The sequence below is a fragment of the Fukomys damarensis genome, unplaced genomic scaffold (assembly GCF_012274545.1).
Source record: "Fukomys damarensis isolate Sample0158 unplaced genomic scaffold, DMR_v1.0_HiC HiC_scaffold_16, whole genome shotgun sequence".
Taxonomy (NCBI): Eukaryota; Metazoa; Chordata; class Mammalia; order Rodentia; family Bathyergidae; genus Fukomys; species Fukomys damarensis.
The window spans coordinates 30,389,178-30,402,878 of record NW_022900928.1 but is presented as its reverse complement, the minus strand read 5'-3'; the positions used below and the strand labels follow the sequence as shown (position 1 = coordinate 30,402,878).

The following is a 13,701-nucleotide window of genomic DNA, read 5'->3' as shown; positions in this document are numbered from 1 at the left end:
TGCCTATTTCCCCTCTTAACCATCCAGTGAGGTAAGCAGCCCCATTCACAGACGAAGACACTCAGAGTGGCCAGCTAGTGACACTGAGACCGTTCCGTGCCTCTCCTCTCTGGGATCTGTCCTCCCTTGGACAAAGCCTGTCTGTCTGGCCTCTTCCTATAATGTCTCCTTGGGACTGGCCGGTTCTATCAGCAGTACCAGCCTTCCCACCTCCTTGACCTTCTAGAGCATCTGAGGAGGGGGAGTAGACCAAGAGCAAAGTGCTGTCATGGCCCCCATGGCTCCTGAAGCCATATTATACACTACACTACTATAAGGATCATATTATACACTGCTATAAGGACCTTATTATACACAACTAGAAGGACCATATTATACACAAGTATAAGGACCATATTATACACTACTATAAGGATCATATTGTACACAATTAGAAGGACCATATTATACACTACTATAAGGACCACGTTATACACTACTATAAGGACCATATTATACACTGCTATAAGGACCATATTATACACAACTAGAAGGACCATATTATACACTACTATAAGGAACATATTATACACTACTATAAGGACCACATTATACACTACTATAAGGACCATATTATACACTGCTATAAGGACCATATTATACACAAGTATAAGGACTATATTATACACTACTATAAGGATCATATTGTACACAATTAGAAGGACCACATTATACACTGCTATAAGGACCATATTATACACAAGTATAAGGACTATATTATACACTACTATAAGGATCATATTGTACACAATTAGAAGGACCACATTATACACTGCTATAAGGACCACGTTGTACACTACTATAAGAGTTGAGAAATGAGACTGACCTGAGGACACACTGCTGATCAGAGGCTTGTGTCAGTCACTGTTCATCCACCTTTCCATCTTCCCACCCACCTACTATCTACTCATTCATACACCTACACCCCACTTACGGGTCTACCTCACACACCTCATCCATCTCCCCATCTATCTGTCCATCCACCCGCCTAGCCACTCATGCATTCATTCAGCATTCACCATTCTACCCACCCACTCACTGAGTCACAAATTCACCCATTGAACTACCAACAATACAACAAATAAATTTGAATATCTACTAAGAGCTGGGCTCTTTAAGCAGCAACACATGCGCTCCCTACTCTTATGGAACTTAATCTCAAGAAAAAAAAAGATATACAGACATTAATAATTATGCCAAAATAATGTACAATTAGAGGCTTTGAAGGAATTGTTCAAAGAGGGATAAGGGCACGTAAAAAGGTGGTGTGATCTAGTCTTGAGGACAGGGAAGACTTCCTTTAAGTTTAGACATACAAAAGCACAGTAAATGAGGGAAGAAACTGAGGGAAGAGTATCCCAGATAGGACATTACAAAGAACCCATGGCACACATAAAATTCTCAAAAACAGCTGGCATGAACTGAGCCAAGAGGTGCCAGGTGCAAGAGAAAGCAGCAGAAGTAGGTAGGGTTTGGGGATACACCACAGGTACCACAGAAAGCTCCCAAAGGCTTGGAAAGCAGTGGATTGAACTGGGGAAGAACCAATGAAGAGACCAGGAAAAAGATCACTGCTGTCACCTGAATGAGACCATAGAGGACTGATCCAGGTCAGGAGGGCTGGGAAAAGACACGGGTGGAATTTAGATGTTCAGGTGTTCAGGAGGTAAAACCAGCAGGCAAGTGACTCAGGATATGGGAGATGTCAAGGATAACTCTCAAAACATTTGTAGAATTGGACAAGGGCTTTGGAAACAGTTACAGCAGCAGCATCTTAGACTAGGAGGACAGCGAGGCACTGTAGGAAGGACCTGAACAGGCAGGATTGGGAGCTGGGAGGAAGCACTGTCCAGCCTGTGAGGGCTAAAAGATCAGGAGGCAGAAGGATCTGAGGTCAGGCCACTCCCTGGGGCCCCAGTGGTTTTGACAGGAACCCAATTGAGGCGGCTGCTATAGGCTTTCCCTGACCAGGAGAGCTGGTCTCTGCTTTCACAAAGTAGAGCAAAACTAGTAGCTTGTGGAGGCAAGAGAAGTTCTTGGAAGCTCACCTGGTAATAGTGGAAGATGGAATCCGCCATGGGGTCCTTGCCTGGCACCGTGGTAGTCCACAGTTTCTTCATGAAGAACACCTGGTAGGTGAGCGAGGGCACGATTCCTGTGGCACAGGGCAGCTGGTCACTCAGAAAGTCTCAGCACAGAGGGCACCCAGTGATAGCCCTAGAGGAGACCTTTACTTGAGCCCCACCCAGGTGGCCTGGCACCACGTCCCTGAGCTAGTACTTGCCCTCTCTGGGCCTCAGAGGATCCCAGGGCCCAGCCCTATTACCATCCTTGATAGGCCGTGCTTTCTTTATCCAGTCTGTCAGGTGTCGAACAAAGTCAAAGAAGAAGTCATTCTCGGGGACGCTGATAACCTACGGACATGTTATTGTAGTCCGTTCATTTCAGTTCAAGAAATACTGGCTTTTCTGACTTTCCCCGCCAAGGGGTCCTTTTTCTAGAAAGACTACCCCTACTTGGAAGGGGTTTCCTCATTTCAAGGGTTAATTTGTCCCAGTGTGGCAGGTAAGGAACCAGTGAAAGCAACTTTGCAGAGTACAAGGGCTGATCAAAAGATATGGTATGTGTTTAAATTTTTAAAATGTATTATAATAAAAGACACATTGCCATGAATCACCCTCAAAATATTCCTCTTTGCATCAAGTGTGCTTATTTCATTGTTCTTGCCATTTTTGGACGAGTTTCTGGAACTTCTTTCATGAATGTCTTTATAAGGTGTAACCAAAAAATACAGTTGATGCTGCTGGTGTCATCCAACAGAGGCAGACTCATGAAAATATGACAGTGAAGTGATATGGGTGCACCCACGTTTATAGTGGCACAGTTTGTAATAGCTAAAACTTGGAAACAGCCCAAATGCCCATCAGTTGGAGACTGGATAAAGAAGAGGTGGTTTTTCTATAAAATGGAGTACTATTCAGCCATAAAGAATGAGAAACTAGAGTCATTCATCGGAAAATGGATGCATATTGAGGCCATACTCAAGTGAAATGAGTAAGACACACGTGTAAATACCGAATAGTTTCTCTGGTATGAAAAACGAAAAGTGTAAATAAGATCCAAGTTGTATAACTGATGATGTGAAATAGGAAGAAAGGGCTAAAGGTGTATGGGAAATAGGAAGGGTAGGGGAAATGAGAAAAGGGACAAGAAAAAACAGGAGAAAAGGAAAAAATGGAAACAAAGTCTTTGTAAATAGGGGAAGGGGAGGTGGTGAAGGGAGGGCAGGGGTAAGGGGAAAAAATGAGAACCAAGATCTGTCATGTAAAGGTACAGGATCCCAATAACGAATGTAACTGTACTGTATACTTAACATGTACCAATAAACTCAAGATTTTTAAAAAATGTCACAGTGTGTCCTCCTCCGCCATATTCACTTGATCTGGCACCATGTGACTCCTGCCTCTTCTCTAAAGTGAGAATGACCATGAAAAGTAAACACTGAAATGATTCAAGACACCAAGCAAGGCAGCCATGACAGCAAAATTAACACTCAAGGAAGAAGACTTCCAGAACTGCTTCAGAAAGGGTCAGGAAAGAATGGAATAAGTGTGATGGAAGTGAGGGCAAGTATTTTGAGGGGACTAATGGCAATGTATCTTTTACTGTCATAAAAAATTTGAATTTAAGCATGCACCATACTTTTCAATCATACTTTGTATATGAGAGAATCCTGGTATGTTCAGAATATGCAGTTCCTGGTCACATGGCTCCCAAAGGGTCTGAGCCCATGTGCAATACCTCAGAAGGGAGATTTAGGGACAGGTGCTCCTTTCAAGGGGAGCTGCAGGGAGTAAGAAGGAGGCGGGCACAGTTGGATGTCCCTGGCTGGTGCATCTCCCCCACCCCAAAAGTCCCTCAAAATCTCCCACAGTTGGCAGGCAGCCGACCAATGACCCACCTTGTCTGCAATTTTGACAAAGAGGCTGAATCCCTCTGAGGACTTGAGGAGCAGCCGGGTGGCTATGTTCTGGCAGAAGTCCTTGGCTTTGGTGCTGGACTCCACTTCAAAGGCCTGGGGGGTGGGCTCACATGGCTCTTGCAGGCTTTTCCCCCAGGGCCCTGGTCCTCCCATGCCTCTCTGGCTATATGTCCTGGACACAGGCCCCTTCTAGTCAAGACACCCCTTCTCAGAAGAGGCTTCTCCATGGGTTGAGATGGGCACAGCGTTTTAAAAACCAAAAAAGCTTCTGCCTCAGTCCCTTTGGGCCTCATCCTTCTTGACCTTCCAAGCAGAACTTGCATTTGCCTTGACCTCCCAGTGCTGCACTGAGCCATACAAATATGAGTAATGGCAAAGGCCTCAGAAATGCAATGATGAGGAGAGAGACTTGAGGAAGAGGAAAAGCAAATTCCACAGGGGATGGGGAAAGCAGCCCAGATGGATGAGAGGATCTGAGAGTCTGGCAGGTGGAGTAGGGGGAGAGACAGTAAGGCAACACAACCTTTGGAAGATAGGACCAAGGTGGAAAGGACCTTACCACACAAGGTGAAAAGGAGGGAAGGGGATCAGGGTCCTGGCTGCAGGAAAGTGAGCTCAGGTAATAGGGGAATCCTGGAGCTGCAGACCAGCTGGCTTTGTTCCCAGGAACAGAGCTGGGATGAAGGAGGTGGCACCAGCAGAACCCAGCTCTGGCAGATACTCCTCAGAGAGAAGGAGGAAAGGAGGGAGGGAGGAAGGGCTGGAGAAAGCCTTCTGAGGGAAGCTGCTCTAGGAAGCAAGGGGTGGGGCCAGGGACTAGGGCATCTGTGCTCTTTCGACAGAGCCCTGACTGCAGGAAGGGGCGGGAGGATGAGGCAGCACTGTCAGGATGACATGTGAGGTGTCAGGGCCACCCTCTTTGTCTACCAAGGTAACCACCCCATCAGGGGCGTGAGACATGGGCACCAGGGCCCCTTACCTCATCCGTGTCATCAGGGAAGTAGACCTTGTGGAAAATCTGAGTGGTTTTGTGCTGGATAGCCTCCACCTCCACCAAGTGTGGAGGGTACTTCCGGGACCCGTTCCTGAAAATAGGGCAGGGAAGGGCGGGAGGAGACAGGTTCACAGAACCATGGGGACCAGGGAATAGAGGACACCAGAGACACACAACCCCCAGTCTGCTGACCACGCTTACTTTCTACAGTGGGACCAACCACTTCACCCCTCAGAGCCCGAGTTCCTGATTTTGGGAAAGAAGGATGTCAACAGCACCACCACAGAGGGCTATGGGGGAAGTGCCTGGAACCCAAAGTCTGGAGCACGGCCCAGTGTGCAGTGTGTGAGCCTCCCCAGCACAGAAGGAACCCAGAGGCAGGTCTCTGTGGCCATGCTGTCATCCCCAAAGGGTGTGTCCCACAGCCCGGTGTGGCCGCTGTACCTCAGGGCTTTCTGGAGCCGCTGCAGGCAGTCGATGGCCAGTGGGCAGTGCTTGCGGGACTGCAGGAAGCGCTGCACGTGAGGCAGCAGGATATTGCTGGGGGGGAAGAGGCCAGTGCACAGCCAGAGCAGCTCCCAGCCCCGCTCCTCGCTGTACCTGCAGAAGGTAGCACCACTGGTAATCAGGGGGACCTGCGCACCCTTATGCCACCCCCAGCTCTTCACCTCATCTGAGGACCAGCACGGACCCACACTCCTGGCAGGCAGATCCAATTAGCACTATGCAATGTGGTCACCCACCCATGCCAGGCCACACACTGTTCCCCTAAGTCGACGATAACACAGACAGGTGTTTATGCCAGGTTGGAAATTCAGTCACCTAGCCTTCCATCTGGGTCAGCTGAGATTTTTTGGGGGGGTCAAAGCAAGACCTTCCCGAGGGCCACCACCGTCACCTGTGATTTATATCCTGGCAGAGCTCACAAACTCACCTGCACGGGGAGTAGCACTGTACTGGGTCACCCCTCCCCCCAACTCCCACAGGCACCACCCAGGCTCCCTGGGGAGGCGGTGGCTTTGATCTAGGCTTTGAAGGATGAAGCAAACTCTGATGTGTACAGAAACAGATAAAAGGCTCTGGCCAAGAGCACAGCATGCACAAAGCCTTGACGGCCTGAAATGATCTGATGTGTGGTTCCAGGGTGGATGTGTGCACAAGGTCTGGATAAAAAGAGTGACAAGCTTGGGGAAGCAGGCGGGGGCTGGGGTAAGGGGAAAGGGTGCTTTCCATTGTCTCCTAGGTGACTTCCCACTCCCATCTCAAGCTTGCCCAGTAAGGGGGAGAAGATGACACCCTGTGTGTGTGGGGCCCAACACCTCCAACCCATGAGCATTTTCAGCAAGAGCTCTCCATGGGCAGCTGGCTCGCCTGAGCCAGGACTGGCTGGCCTCGCCTGGAAGTCCTAGGGCTGCAGGGTTGTGCAGAAGCAGCTTGAGCAGGCCACTAGGCGCAGCAGTGGGAGAAGCTGGGGTGTTACTCAGAGGGGTGTAGTGCTTGGTCTCTGACAGGTGGGCCTCAGGCCTTAGGACAAGTGAGGCCACGAGGCGTTAGAGCAGCTCCCACTTCCAGGCAGAGCATCTGCTGCCCCTGGAGGTTGTGACCCACCACCCCGCTTACCTGATGTGGTTGTCAGTCAGCTGCTTCAGGATCTGCACATAGGCCTCATCCTTGAGGGGCTCGGCCTTCAGGGCCCCCTCAAAGATCTGATCAGTGAGCTCGTTGATGGAGCGAACCCTCTTGGAGGGGTAGTCGCCCATGTACTTGAGCACGGGTGAGAAGGGTCAAGGAAGGATGTGTGGCCTATGGGAGAAAGGAGGCTACAGTCCCCCTGACCTTGGGCTTCAGGCTACTCAGTTACAAAGCAGGCATGATCTACTCACCTTCTCCTCCCTTGGCCACCTCCTCACAGGCCCCAGCCCCATGTCCCAAGCCCTCACAGCAGCCAGGACAGACTTTCCAGATCACCAGTCTAAGTGTGCCACCTCCTTCCCGAGGGGTCCTCCACAGCCCAAGCTACTTCACAGGGCTCAGGAGCCTTTCCTCACGCCACACCTGCTGTCCAGATGTGCTGAATTACTGTGTGCCCTCGCGGCGGCCCTGCCGTCTTGTCTCTCCCGCTGTGTGGGACACTCCCAGTCATTTCCCTGTGCCTGGCTTTCCGGTCAGCCTAGACACTGCTTCCCCCAGAAAGTTCTCCGTGCCCCCTTCAAGCTGGGTCAGCTCCCTGTGCTGTGCAGCCCCGTCACGGCAGTTTCGGGTCAGCCTGTTGCCCCTCAAGGCCAGGGGCTCGCTCTGCTTACAGTGTTCTCTCCATACCTGGCGCAGCACAGGGTACAATTCTTATTTGTTAACCAAATGGCAGGGTCACAGGAGGCAATGGCAAGACAGCCCTTTGCACAGTGTCCAGGACCCAGTCTGCCCCTCAGGAGGAAAGAAAGGTCTAGCCAAGGATACCAGAACCCTGTCTGCCCTGAGGTCCCCTGCTGGTGTGCCATCTTGCCCCCGCTGTACCCCCCTCCCACTGCTGGTATGGATATCAATGAAGGCCATGCAGGCCTCCTGTGACAGCTCCTCACTGCCCAGGATCTTCTTGAGCAGGGCTTGCTTAAGAGGCTCCCGCGTGTGGCTCCACAGCCTGTCCTTGCCTCGGGCCTTGGACACCATGACACGGCTCAGCGTGTGCTTGGGTGGGGGTCTGTCATGGCACAAGAACAGTCAGGCAAGGTAAGAAGACCTGCAGGTGATGAGATGCCCACCTTGCCCCTTGCCTGAAGCTGCTGAGGGCAGGAACAGGCTATGCTCTTTTCCACCCTGCCTTGCCACCATGGAAGCTGGTGCCACTTCCTCCAGAAAGCCGCTGCCCACCCCACCCTGGCATGCAGTGCTGCAGCCATTCTGCCCGTCTCTCCAGCAGGATTGAGGGTGCAGCAAGCCCCAGTGTAAATCAGGCACCCCAGGACCTGCCTGGGTAGGCCAGTTAACATCTCAAGGAGGAATGAGAAAGACCTTCAGAAAGACCAGCTCGGTGGACAGAAACTGCCCCCTGCTGCCTCCGTCCCCAAAGCCATCACCTGAAGTAGTCGTAGGAGAATTCCTCCAGCGTGTAGGGCTTGCTGCGCACCTCAGGCTCCACTGTGCGCAGCTGCAGAAGCCGGATTACATCCTGCCTCTGGTCCGGGGTCATGGTGACCAGAGCCTAGGAGCCGTGAGATGGGGCTCAGGCCAGCTCCCCACTTGGGACCACTGGGATCAACATGGTAAAGCTCGATGCCTCCCAAATTAGGGGTAGAAGAGGCCACTTCCCTGGGAGTGGACCCCATACCTCTTCTGCTCTGGGGAGCCCTTCTCCTCCCTAGGACTCTGCAGCCTCTGCTGCCTCATCGTGCTGGGCTCCCAGCTGTTGGGTCACCTGAGCCCGGCTCAGGAGCCACCTGAGCTGGGCTCTGGGGCTCCTTAGAGAGCCAGGCACACCTGCCCACTGTGCCCTCACTCCCTCTCAGCCAGACAGACCATACCCCTTGCCCCGGCCACTCTCCTCTCTTCCCCTCCCCTTGGCAGGTCGGCCTCTGATGTCATCTCTAGGCCCCAGCTACAAAACTGCGCTGGTGGCCCCCGGAATACCTTTACAGAAGCTGCAAGTCATTCCCCGAGTATAGTGCTCACTTCATGTTATAGATATGAGAAGACGATAGAAGAGACTAGAGGAGCCTCCCATGCCTCCCCACTGCCGGGCCACATACCACAATCTCTCGCGGTGGCATGGTGACAGTGGGCATGACGTACACACAGTCTGTGGGAAAGTCCCCGTGCTGCTTGGTCCTCTCATTGATGCCATTGGCCCAGCCTGAGTTCATGACCTGCTCGCCAGTGTCACGGTCCAGGATGATGAGGTCTCCCTTGGCGAAGCTGAGGAAGCCCGATTCCTCACCCGCTTCAGAGCAGAGGGCAGCAGGGGCACGTGCAGGCAGAGAGAGAGGCTGCGTCACACCTTCTTTGTTTGGGTTGCTGATCTGTAAGCCACTACTCTCCACTGAAGAGCAGGAGCCCTGTTTGCCTCGTGTCTGCTTATCTGTCATCCTGCCTCCACCCTGTCACGACGCTTCACACAGACAAAGCCACCATCTGTGGCTTCCCATGGCCCTTAGGAGAAAACCTACACTCCTGACCCTGTGTTGAGCTGGCCTCCCTGACTCCTCTCCTTCCACTTGCTTCATGCTCCTCCTCTCTCCTTCCAACCACTCCATTTAAACCAAATACAGGCCATTCCTGGACGCGCCGGCTTTCTCCGGCCTCTGTGCTTGGCTCGTGCTCTGCCTCTGCCTCATACACTCTGCTCTCACACTTCCTCCCTGGATCCCAGGCTGCCCGGAGCCTCCCCGCTGAGCTCCCACTGCCTCTAGGCTTCTCTGGTCACTGTCCTGACTCCCTCCCACTCTGGCTGGGCCTAGGGGGCCTGGGAGATGCTCAGTCAGCGCACTCGCGATGCTGCTGTCATTTGAAGGCAAGGGTTTTGGAAAACACTGAGAAAGACCTACGATCTGACTTGAGAAAGTGACAAAGATAGGTAACAAGGGCCCTCAGAGAGGGAGGAAGGTTCCCCACAGGGCACATGAAGGCAGAGTCATGCTGTCTCGCCCAGTGTCTGGGAAGGGCAGGTGATGAGGCACTAAGAGTCCTGAGTACCAGCCAAGGCCAAAGCCTATGGTCTGCCTGACGCCCCTGGCTACCCGTGCTGGCCACCACTCACCAGGGTTGGGGTTATCCTGCAGGGCCACCACATACTTAGACCTCTTCCGGAGTCCCTCCAGGAAGGTGACCACCAGGTCACGGATGTCCTCGGCATTGCTGGACGTGAAGGTGTACTCATCTCCCTTGATGGTGGCCAGTGTGAAGCTGGGGGCCGTCAGTTTTGCTCCCCTGCAGGACCAACATGGAGAACAGGGCCCGGCCGGGATCAGTCCTGCCCGGCCCGAGTGAGTCTCAGCACAGCCCAGATCAGAGCAGCCCAGCGAGAGTAAGACACGGCACTCCCTGAAGGATACCAAGGCCAGCCAAGTCAGCAGTCCAGCCATAGACGAGGTTCAATCAAAGCATAGCCTGGTCCAACCAGGGAGATGTGACCGGGTCAGATACGACTCAGTACCAGATAGACATAGCCCTTGCATCGGCCCAGACCACATCGCCTCTCCTCTCTGAGTCCTGCTCACTCTGCAAGTCTCAGCCTAGACGCCCGGTCCTCTGGGAAGTCCTCCCCAGCCTCCCCAGCCCTCATGACATTGTCCTTGTTTGATATCTGTCTCCTTGATTGGCTGAGCACCAAGAGGGCAAGTACTGTCTGTCACCGCTGCATCCTATGTGTCTGGTCAGAGCTGAACACAGCCCAACCCAAACCCCTGTCAGACACAGCCCAGAGACATTCCTACAAACCCCAGTGGGACACAGGGTTGCTGCACTCTCCAGGAACCTGTGCCCCCATCCTGTGTGTACTGTACTTTTCAGTTTCCAAAAAGCCCTCTTGCTATTTAGTCTTCGGTGTTTGTGCACTGTGACCCACATCAGCACCTGCACCCTGTCCTTCCCCAGTTATCTGTCTGTCCATGCTCCACCCCCTCCGCACCTGCTGCTGGACACAGCCATGATTTCCGGGAAGGACAACTCCAGGAGCACTTGCTCTTGCTCATCCACAAAGTAGACGCCCGTCCAGTTGACAGCCACAATGACATCATTCTTGGGAAGGCTGGGGCCTGCAACAATGACAGATGCACTTAGAGGGACACCCACTTTCTCCTGGGCCCAGCCTCTCAATCCTCATAACCATCAAGGGGGCAGCAAGGATGGGAATATACTGGCTCCAGTTTACAAACAGAAAAACTGAAACTCAGAAAGCAAGGCCACCCTACGATCCAACACCCTAACCCAGTGGGAAGAGAGGAAACTCGGTCCTACCCCTGCCACAGGTCCCGGTGCAGCTCTGGACAAGTCCCTGCCTTGCACCAACATGGGATATGTGGAGGGGTTGGAGAGCAGAACCCCAGTGTCTGATGACTGAGCACAGGCTGGCACAGAGCAGACGCCCAGTAACAACGGCCCAAGGCCAATGGGTGCTCCACATGTGTCCGTGTCGGCCACACTCGTCTCAGCTCCAGCAGAGCGCCCAGCGGAGCTGCGTGCACACTCTGGGTCGCCCTCCTTACAGCAGGTGCTTTAACCATTCTGATTTTTCTGCAGTTCAACTCGGTGTGCCATGAGCACCTCCTGTGTGCCCTGGAGTCACTACCGGACTGTGACTCTCGGCAATGTGACCTGAGAAGACCATGGCCCCTGGAGTCTGGCTGAACTCCCTGCTTCTCCCAGGGGGCCCATAGGGTGAGGGGCTGTAAGAACTCGAGGCTGGGGGTACCTGAGAATTTGTAGGCCTCATAAAACCTGGAGAAGAGCAAGGGCCACTTGAAACGAGCATAATTGACCACATCTTCTTTGACCTTCTGGGCGTCAGTTCTCCTCTGTGCGTAAATCCCCTGAGGGGACAGAGGGACAAAGCTCTAGAAATCAGATGTCTCTCCCTGCTTTAAATCAGGGGTGGCCCAGCGCTCCCGAAATGCGCTGGCCTCACGGCCTTGCCACTGTCACCACCCCATCCAGTCAACTTGAGGGAGCCTATGTGAGGCTCTGCCCTGCCTTGCAGGTCCCAAGGCACAAAGCTAGAGAAAACAAAGCTGCCACTCCCTGACCCCATTCAGGAGCTCAGAATTCAGCAGCAACTGGAAAACTAAGGAATCTAGTCAGTGCCCAGGATCCAGTGGAGGCTTGCACCGCTGCAGAAGAGATGTGGGTGTAGCATGGAGTGTAGGAATGGGGGTGGGGGTGGGGCACAAAGAAACTAGGCCCCAGGACTGCAGCACAGCTGCAAAAGGGGGCTTCTATAGAGACACCCAGGTAAATCTAGGTGTTAGAAGGAGCAGATCAGAGGAAGGACTGGATCCTGGAGCTAAGGTGAATAGTGAGGGGCAGTGCTCCTGGCAAGAAACAAGAGTTTCATTTCTCTAAATTATTCTCGCAAGCCCTAGTAAGAACTCTATGGAGCTGGAGTGGGATTGGAGGGATCAGAAGGAGCTTGTGGTTTTGGCAGGATGTAGACAGACACAGATGAGGAGAGCTCTGTGCCAGCTACACACTGCCCTATTTTCAGCATGGAGTGAGCCGAGACACCACTCTTTTCCTTTAAGTTGTGGCTTCCTAGCCAGGAACAGCCAGTGTTCAGGGTGAGGGGCTTGAACATGAGCTTGCCATCTTGCCAATCTAAACGCAGATGTTTGGGGGAAAATTTGCATGTATGTAGAGAGAAAATTATGAAGCAAGTGGGATGAATAAGGAGAATCCAGATGAAATGTATGTGGCAGTTCTGTTTTTGAACTTACAACTTCCCTGTAGATTTGAAATGATTTCAGAATAAATGTTTTAAACTGCACTGTGCCCCCTCCCCTTTATCTGGAGCCACGTTTGAACATAAAGTCTGTAAGAGGTAAAGTTAAAATGAACTCTTTAGGGTGGGTCCTAATCCAGTAGGTCTAGTGTACTAAGAAGAGGGAACTGGGGGTACACTGTAATCCCAGCTATTCGGGAGGCTAAGACAGGAAGATCACAAGTTTGAGGCCAGCCTGGGCAACTCAGGTTGTGTCAAAATAAAAAATAAAAAGGACGGAGGATGTAGCCTAGTAGAATGCTTGCCTAGCATGTGCAAGACCCTGGGTTCAAAACTCAGCAAAGAATGAAGAGGAGGAGGAGGTAAAGGAGGAGGCAGGGAGAAGGGGGAACAGGAGGAGGCAGGCTGGATGCAGACATGTGTAGGCATAGAGGAAAGACCACACGAAGATGGAGGGAGAAGAGAGCTATCAGCAAGCAAGGAGAGAGGCCTAAGAAGAAACCAACTTGATCTGGGATTCCCAGACCCCAGCACTGAGACACATACTTGTGCTGGTTCAGCCGTCCAGCCTGCGGTGCCTTACTAAGGCAGCCCACACATCTGCCCTCACCACAAGAGCCCAGGACACAAAGGCACACACCACTACCACCAAGGAGCTGTGGTCTAGAGGAGAGACACAGCTCAGCTGTGGGTTCCAAAATGACAGAAGCCATTTGTGTCCCATTCAGGACTGTGTCTCCAGGGCCTGGTCTGGTACCTGGCATCAAAATGAATACATGAACAATGGTACCCAACCCAGTACGGCCCACATGCACGTTCCACAAGCAGCACACCACGATTGTAATGAATTATGCGGCAGTTAGGGTGGAGTGTCAACTGGACTGGCTTTGAAATCTACGGGGGAGTGGTGGGTTATGAAGGTGTGGTCTCGGGAATCTGTGTCTGTTCCCTCTCCCTTTCCTCTCTGGTGCCGTTCCCCTGTTCTGGTTCTTGACCGCCATGAACTTATCAGCTTTCTGCCATGATGTTTCCACCTTGGAGCCAGCTGATCCCAGACTGAATCCCCTTAAAACATGAGGCAAATTAAATCTCTTTTCCTTTAAGTTGTGGGTATTAGGTATTGTGTCCTAGCAATAAGGAAGCTGACTAATACAAACCCCTAGGAAGGCAGACAGGTGGTGGATGAAGATGGAGGCTGTGGCTAATGGAAGACTTCAGCAGCTGGCCAGATGCAAAGGGGATGCAATGGCCAAAAAAAAA

The 13,701-nt window shown here is 52.3% G+C and overlaps 1 protein-coding gene across 8 annotated transcripts in view; it reads right to left on the bottom strand.

Moving 5' to 3' along the window:
- Nucleotides 1-13,701, bottom strand: part of Myo7a (myosin VIIA) — an 81,842-nt gene that overhangs the window by 11,242 nt on the left and 56,899 nt on the right. For 6 of the 8 annotated variants that reach the window (XM_033764234.1, XM_033764233.1, XM_019206463.1 and 3 more), the window contains 12 exons: nt 11,419-11,536; nt 10,636-10,762; nt 9,766-10,049; nt 8,759-8,949; nt 8,090-8,214; nt 7,556-7,713; nt 6,636-6,789; nt 5,460-5,615; nt 5,001-5,106; nt 4,001-4,114; nt 2,366-2,453; nt 2,088-2,194 (listed from right to left, as the gene is read on the bottom strand). In XM_033764234.1, coding sequence (XP_033620125.1) covers nt 2,088-2,194; nt 2,366-2,453; nt 4,001-4,114; nt 5,001-5,106; nt 5,460-5,615; nt 6,636-6,789; nt 7,556-7,713; nt 8,090-8,214; nt 8,759-8,949; nt 9,766-10,049; nt 10,636-10,762; nt 11,419-11,536 — 1,728 coding nt within the window. The remainder of the gene's footprint in view (nt 1-2,087; nt 2,195-2,365; nt 2,454-4,000; nt 4,115-5,000; nt 5,107-5,459; nt 5,616-6,635; nt 6,790-7,555; nt 7,714-8,089; nt 8,215-8,758; nt 8,950-9,765; nt 10,050-10,635; nt 10,763-11,418; nt 11,537-13,701) is intronic. The other 2 variants (XM_033764235.1, XM_010615124.2) reach the window with 1 other exon arrangement.